Consider the following 8,288-nt stretch of genomic DNA (forward strand, 5'->3'; position numbering starts at 1 on the left):
TTGTTCTGATTACAAGGAATGCGTGTCGTGAACGATTTAGTTTCTAATTAAATGCTTTTGTTATGTTATGTTTATTTTGTTAAGTTTAAGTTAACTTAATTCAAGTTTAAGAATTAGCCAGATAGGCGGAGTTATTGACGTACTCCAAACGGAGCAAATAGACACGTGGTGTTCGGAGCAGACTCCGTTCCATATGAATCAGGACTTTATCGTGCACCGGAGCACCGGAGCTTTTGTTAAATAAAGTTACCCGGATGAACTCTCATATATAAACGAACGTTTCATGTTCTTACATCAGATTTGATTTGGATTTTAGACCAGAGATTTAGACTTCAGACTTCAACATTGGACTTTACTTTGGGACTTTAAAACATATTTCTAAACCAGCTCTTATTAGAATTTCAATAAGTAAAACGGTATTATAAAATTGTTAACGAAGAATAAAATGTTTAGATTATTTTACTGTGTTGCTGAAATTAATTTATCCAAGAAACAATATTACAGTGTGTCGAACAGACGGCATTCAATCTAAAAACGCTCTCCCACTTTAAAATAGACAAACAATTATGTTCGCCACATTTGTTTGGTGCCGGAACCCGGGAATTCCCAGGGAATATTAAGAACTTTCCGTGTCGTGAATAGTGTGAAACACCACAACATAGGAACTAACAAAACCGACGGATACGGATTTGTCGTTCGTGAAAACAGCGTAGCGGCTACATCTGTGAAGTCACGTGTCTTGAGCGGCTACAAACTTGCCTCTCAGGAAACACGCCTACAGTCTCTAAAAAGGAGATTGGCGTTAGTTGTTGCAGAATTGAGCAGCAGTACAACACTGAACAATGTCGTCCAAAACGTACATAAAGGCTGTACGGACGAGGTTCAGGAACAGCCTTAAGAAGGAAATTCAGAAAGGCATGGAATTATCAAGAAAAGATATAGAGGAAATCGATTTAAACGAAGAAATAACGAACACAAAAAAGTGTATTAAAATGCTAAAAGCATATCGCGAAAAGTTAGAATGCCAATGTGAAAAATATGTTGGAGTATTAGAAGACTCTGAAGGAGAAACAGTAGAACAAATATTGAACGAGGACTATACTATCTGTGATGAAGCAACTGAATGTTCTATGGTATTGGAGAATTATCTGGAAGAAATGGAATCTGCAAGGAAACGTGTTTCCAAGGAAACGGCGACCCGTGAAGAACAGGTTAGTACCATTACACATCAAATGCAATCTTTTATGATCGAACAGAGTACACATCAGCAAGAATTTGTAGAACGGCAAAGTCAACAGCAAATAGAGTTCTTAGAAAAACAAGTTCGAGAACAACACGAGGTTTTAGACAAACTTTCTAAATCAAAGTCGCCATCAATGTCAGTTAAATTGCCAAAATTGGAACTTAAGTGTTTCAATGGTGATAAATTAAAGTGGTCAGAATTCTGGGATGCCTTTGAGTGTACGGTTCACATAAATGAGAAACTGTCAGACGTTGAAAAATTCAGTTATCTCCAGACAAAGCTAGTCGGTGAAGCAAAAGCAGCAATATCCGGATTGTCTCTCTGTAACAAAAATTACCGAATTGCCGTAAACCTGTTGCAAGAGAGATTCGGAAAGAAACAAGAAATCATAGATATTCATTATCACAAGCTGATGAATATTGTTCCGCCCTACTGCAAGACCGAGAGTTTGCGACTCTTTCTTGACACAGTTGAAAAACATATGCGGAGCCTAGAAGTATTAGGTGAAAACATTGATCAAAACATGTTTGTTTCAATGGTTAAATCGAAAATTCCAACGGACGTACTCTTGCACCTGGAGGTACAGAAAGGCTCAGGAAACGAATGGAGCGCTAAAACACTCCGACAGCGATTACGAGATTACATAATTGCTCGTGAACACGCTGAACAAAGCAACCAACAAGAGCCTGCAAACAAAATGAAACAGAAAATTGACTTTCAAAGTGGCAACAATTTTGAAATTAAAAGCGCAAGGCCAACGAAAATGTTTGGTCAGAAGCCAGTCTCCGCTGGAAAGCACATCTCGGCGGAGTCCCTAATCTCTGGAGACAGCAAAAACAGTGTTTATGCAAACAAGTGCAGATACTGTACGAACTCTCATTGGAGTGATGAATGTACGAAATACAAAACGATTCCAGAAAGAAAACGCTTGCTGAAAGGTGCATGCTACAAGTGTCTGAAAGTTGGACACAAAACTGATAAGTGTAAGGCTAGAAAACTGTGTGTACATTGTGGTGAAAAGGATGTTCATCACAGAAGTCTTTGTCCCGCCAAATTTAGTGTACACATTCCCACAAGACGAGCAGAAAGTGCGAACGTTTCAGAAGAACTTGTGTCTGAAAATAATGATGTACATCACGAAAATGTTCTCGTGTCATCTGGTGAGGTTGTCCTCATGCAGACTGCAAGAACAGAGGCAAAATGTCCTACAAGTGAAAACAGCCGCCAGATTAGACTCCTCCTAGATTCGGGGTCACAAAGGACATATGTGACGGAGCGCCTGGCGGAGCAGCTTGACCTCGTTAGAGGAGAAATGCAAGAAATAAAACTAGTCACGTTTGGTAGTAATAAAGCAAAAGTGATCAAAACGCCGACTACCAAATTGAGTCTGAAGCTGACCAATGGGAAATATCTGAGCATAACTGCTAATATTGTGCCTGACATCACAGGGACAATAGAAAGGAAAGCTGTACATCTGTCTCACTCTGAGAACATACAGCACATCCTGAGCAGTGTTGACCTGGCGGACACCATTCCTACCACAAATGAATACTCTACCATAAACTTGTTGGTGGGAAACGACTACTACCTTGACGTTGTCCTGCCACAGAGGATAGAGATACAGCCTGGTTTGTACCTTCTAAGTTCCAAATTTGGTTGGTTACTTACCGGTCGCATCAATGAACCCTGTGAAGAGGAAGCTGAAAAGAATGACATTGGAATGCTCATACTTACCTATGGGACCGATGCTTATAGAATAACAAACTCAAATGTGTTCTCTTCAGTGGATAGTGATGTTCCAAAGAAGCCCGATCTCGAGGATTTCTGGGCAATTGAATCTATCGGGATACTTGACGACCCTAGACAAAATGATGACGAAACTGCCATGGCCAAATTCAAAGAGACTATACAGTTCAAAGACAGTCGTTATCAAGTTACCTGGCCATGGAAGGAAGAAAATCCCGATCTCCCTGTCAATCGCGGATTAGCTCTTGGTAGGCTGAAATCTACAGCATCGAGAATGCAAGGGAGACCAGAGCTACTGAAACAGTACGACTCCGTTATACAGGATCAGCTATCAAAAGGAGTTATTGAAAAGGTGAGTGGAAATAGTATCACACTATCAAACACTATCTTCCACACCATGCAGTAGTAACTCCTCAGAAGTCGACAACAAAATTGAGATTGGTATATGATGCCTCCGCCAAGACGTGTGACAAAAATAAAAGCCTCAACGAATGCCTCTACAGGGGTCCAGTTATGTTGCATGACCTCTGCGGCATACTTATGAGATTCCGCACTCACAATATTGCTATTGTGGCGGATATTGAGAAAGCTTTCCTTCAAGTAGGACTTCAGCCAGATCAGCGAGATGCAACTAGATTCATTTGGCTAAAAGACTGTGAAAATCCCAGCACAGGAGGTGACAACTTGCAAGAATACCGTTTTTGTCGTGTTCCGTTTGGGATTATTTCAAGCCCTTTCATTCTTGGAGCTACAATAGAGTGTCACTTAGACAAATATGACAATGACATCGCAAACAAGCTTAAGAATGACATATACGTTGACAATGTCATAACAGGCACACATACAGAAAGTGAAGGGGTCGAGCTTTATACATCATCAAAAGCCATGTTCCATGACGCTGCCATGAATCTTCGAGAATGGTCAACAAATAGTAATTTTGTCAACAGTGTGATTCCCGATACAGACAAGGCCAAGTCTGAGTGTATCAAGGTTCTTGGCCACACGTGGAACACTAAAAATGACACTCTGACACTAAAAGAATCTCCAGTGTTAAATGACACTGCGAATCCAACCAAACGGAAGGTACTGAGACAGCTAGCGTCCGTTTACGATCCGCTGGGATTTTTCACCCCAGTGCTTTTGAGGGGGAAGGTGCTCATGCAAAGTCTTTGGAGCAAACATCTAGACTGGGACGACAACTTACCATCAGATGACGTCATACTTTGGGATACAATAAGACAGGAGTTGGCCAAAATTCCAAACGTTGCCATACCAAGGTGCATCGCTCAGGTTGGTTGTGAAAAATCGTCATACAAGCTATTTTGTTTCTGCGACGCATCAGAAAAGGCATATGCAGTTGCTATATACCTGCATCAAACAGGTGTCAATGAGTCAAGGTGTGACCTTATCTTCGCAAAGTCTCGACTTGCACCGACAAAACAGATGTCGATTCCCAGATTGGAGCTCATGGCGGTTGTAATTGGGGTCAGATGTATCAAGTTTGTGAAGGACAATTTGAATTTGCCAGTTGATCATATTCATCTTTGGACTGACTCCCAGTGCGTTCTTCACTGGATCACTTCAGAAAACGTGTCTTCTGTGTTCGTAGCAAACCGAGTGAAAGAAATCAAACGGCAGTCGTCAATCAGCTTTCATCACATACCTTCATCTGAAAACCCTGCAGATATCGCCACAAGAGGCGCATCTGTACATCAGTTGAAGGAGCTGACACTGTGGTGGCATGGACCAGAGTGGCTGACACAACAAGGTTATAACTGGCAGATAGAGCCGAGCTCTGAGAAAGACCTCGACGAAGACTTGATCAGAAAGTCTGAAGAAGACAAAAAGTTGCATAAAAAACAATCAGCTGAACATGTTCTTGAAGGAGCAGAAAATTCAGATAAGAAGCTCAAAGGAGCATCTCCTGACGGAGCATATACACAAACGGAGTTACCCCCCTTTGAAATCGAAAGTGAAAAGTACTCGTCAGCTACAAAGTTAGTTCGAGTTACTGCTTTTGCACTTCGATTTATCAGCAAACTTCGAAACAAGTCAGCTGAACGTGGGGTGTTAACAAAACAGGAACTGGACCGCGCCGAACACCTGTGGATTACATATGTTCAGCAAAAGTGCTTCAGAGACACTTTTGTAGCAATCTCTGAACAGAAACCAAACAACTTGCAGAGACAATTGGGTCTATATGTAGATCCAAATGGATTACTCAGGTGTAGGGGACGGTTAGAAAATGCCAATCTAAGTGAAGCTGCCAGGTACCCTATTCTTTTGCCAAAGGGTGAACGACTCACACACATGATGATAGACAAAATGCACAAAGAAACTTTGCATAGTGGAGTATCACAAACCTTAAGCAGGGTTCGCTTTAGATTTTGGATACCTAGCGGACGCACTACCATAAAGGGCGTTATACGACGGTGTCTTGTGTGCAGGCGCAACGAGGGCGGAGCTTACAAAATGCCACCGATGGCTCCGCTGCCAATGTCACGAGTGACCGAGTCATCTCCTTTTTCAAAGGTTGGCTTAGACTATCTGGGTCCGCTATATATAAAAGGAGCAGACGGAACAAGCAAAGTCTGGATATGTTTGTTCACATGTCTTGTTACTCGAGCGATTCACTTAGAACTTGTGCAGAACATGTCCACAGAACAATTTTTGATGTGTCTGCGTCGATTTATTGCCTCAAGGGGAAAACAGGAAGTAGTTTTTAGTGACAATGCACTCCAGTTTAAGCTGGCCAGTGAGACCGTGGACATCATATGGAAAAATATCTTGAAAACTGAAGACGTACAAGACTATGCCTCACAAAACGGTATACATTGGATATTTAACATAGAGCTAGCACCATGGATGGGTGGCTTTTATGAAAGGCTTGTGGGCCTTGTCAAACGGTCACTGAGAAAAACCATCGGCCGAAATCTTCTCACAGAAATGCAAATGCAAACATTGATCAAAGAAATCGAGTCAGTTATAAACACAAGGCCACTCACGTACGTTGGCGACGACGTCAATTCAATGATTACGTTAACGCCATCGAGTTTTTTGACGTTGAATCCAAAAATTGGAATACCAAGTGTAGATGTTGACAGTGACACGGATTATACACCGTATGAAAGCTCTGCGCAAAAGCTCCTCCAAATATGGAAAAAAGGGCAAAAGCTCCTTAATTCATTTTGGAAGATGTGGAGAGAAGACTATCTGCTTAGCCTCCGGGAACGAACTCAAACAAAGCTCAAATCTCATAGAATACAGTCACACTTCTTACCAAGGGTAGGTGACGTAGTTCTTATAAAGGACGATGTTCCCCGAGGATGTTGGAAATTTGGAAAGATTAAGGATCTTATCAAGAGCTGTGATGGTCAAACCAGGTCTGCTAAAGTACAGACTCACACAGGGCGTGTCATAGGTCGACCCCTTAACTTACTATACCCAATAGAAGTATCGGGGAACGTCGATGCTAGACACGACTCATACACGCCAGAGTCATCGGACCGGTGTTTGAGACCCAAACGACCAGCCGCCGAACAAGCGAAAGTAAAACTGAGTGAATACTTCAATAAAGACAATTAATAAAGGTGATCTTTGAATGAGTAACTTTATATGCCAGTGTAGATAGTCAATATACACGTTTATTTGATTCCCAATAAAGCAATTACAACCATCCTTTAAATGCATACATGTATATACAAGCTCTTGTAAAGGGTACATGTTGCAAAGAAATGAACGGATACGTTTTATACATGTATATGTACATACCAGATCAGCTCCGCTTACGATATTTATGTATAAAGGCTGAGCGGAGCCGGTTGAATTAATCCCCCCGGGCTCTCTACCTAAGGTTCTATTGTTATCGCTGGCGGAGACCTAGGCTAACAATAGCTGGCGGAGCCAGCGGAAGTGATTTTGCCCGTGCACGATGAGCACATGGTTCGAACTGATCATTTTCGCTCTAGTCTTCGACAACTTCAGACGTAGTTCACCTCTTCAAACGTTATCAGATTCAAAACCCAGCCATGCCGTTCATGTGTGAGACATGTGGTCGCATATACGCGAATAAGCGTAATTTATGCCGCCATGTAAAAGAGAAGCATGATAATGGATTGTTGCATTTCAAGTGTGTGATGCCAAACTGTCAGTCAAAGTTTATACGCAGAGGGTACCTGAAAAAGCACCTTACACTAATCCACAAAATGGACAAAACTACAGCCCAGCAGTCTGCGTCGAATGTCGTCCTCCAGCCAAACAAACCTGCGCGGAAGCCATTGACAGAAACATATCAGTACGAAGCCATATCTGAAGACAATGATGGTGATTTTGACAATTGGTTGGATACTGTACACAGGAGACGGACATTAAGCCAGGTGTTGGATCTGAGGAAGCGGTTATTGACGACGAAATGTCAATCAATAGGATGTATGATGAGGCCGGATGTGAGCTACAACGGATTCGTGAGACAGACACTGGAATCAGCGGAAACGCCGACGTAACGGACACTTACGATTCAGACGTCACCGTTACTGATGACGTTATTACCTTAAACGCCGTCGAATGTGATGAAGTTACAGCTGGTTCCGACGCTATGGGTACAGATACATCAGTGGACAGTATTACAAAAGACGTCACCGACGCTGACAGTCACGTCAGCAACGTCGACGACGTTTATTCAGCGCACAGCGACGGCGACGAAATTCCTCCGTCCACAAGCAACGATGATGCCACCGACGACGACGCTTCCGTGTTCAACGCCACCGACGACGACGCTTCCGTGTTCAACGCCACCGACGACGACTCTTCCGTGTTCAACGCCCCCAACGACAATATAGACGATAATATTACCGAAGAGCATGAATATATAAACGTTACATTAAGAACAACCACCAGATACGTCAACGGAGTATATGATAGTGTGGACAGAGTTGTCTCCCTGGGGTATTCAGACAATTTTAATCCAGATTCAGTTGACCCGTTGACAGTCTTTAGACGTGTTCAGGAAGAGTTTATGAATTACGTTTCACAGCATAATCAGTGAATTGGTAATTACTTAAATACAGACTCCGCCATCTCTCCGGTCGGGAGTGTCGTGAACGATTTAGTTTCTAATTAAATGCTTTTGTTATGTTATGTTTATTTTGTTAAGTTTAAGTTAACTTAATTCAAGTTTAAGAATTAGCCAGATAGGCGGAGTTATTGACGTACTCCAAACGGAGCAAATAGACACGTGGTGTTCGGAGCAGACTCCGTTCCATATGAATCAGGACTTTATCGTGCACCGGAGCACCGGAGC

General features: G+C 42.3%; 2 protein-coding genes across 2 annotated transcripts; both read left to right on the forward strand.

Annotated features, from left to right (window-relative positions):
* Positions 1-842: 842 nt before the first annotated feature.
* On the forward strand, positions 843-3,395 carry LOC128235869 (uncharacterized). The gene has a single exon (XM_052950659.1). The coding sequence runs from the start codon at positions 843-845 to the stop codon at positions 3,393-3,395; it is 2,553 nt and encodes an 850-aa protein (XP_052806619.1).
* Positions 3,396-3,502: 107 nt separating this feature from the next.
* Positions 3,503-8,033, forward strand: LOC128235870 (uncharacterized). The gene is made up of 2 exons (XM_052950660.1): positions 3,503-6,538; positions 7,347-8,033. The coding sequence occupies exons 1-2, from the start codon at positions 3,503-3,505 to the stop codon at positions 8,031-8,033; spliced, it is 3,723 nt and encodes a 1,240-aa protein (XP_052806620.1).
* The last annotated feature ends 255 nt before the right edge of the window (positions 8,034-8,288 follow it).

Source organism: Mya arenaria, chromosome 5 (genome assembly GCF_026914265.1).
Source record: "Mya arenaria isolate MELC-2E11 chromosome 5, ASM2691426v1".
Lineage (NCBI taxonomy): Eukaryota > Metazoa > Mollusca > Bivalvia > Myida > Myidae > Mya > Mya arenaria.

Bases quoted from the DNA above. Each gene is read 5' to 3' on its own strand.
- LOC128235870 (XM_052950660.1), top strand. From the start codon at position 3,503: ATGTTGCATGACCTCTGCGGCATACTTATGAGATTCCGCACTCACAAT. The intron at 6,539-7,346 runs GTAAAACTGAGT...TACTGTACACAG, and splicing joins CAGCCGCCGAACAAGCGAAA to GAGACGGACATTAAGCCAGG.
- LOC128235869 (XM_052950659.1), top strand. From the start codon at position 843: ATGTCGTCCAAAACGTACATAAAGGCTGTACGGACGAGGTTCAGGAAC.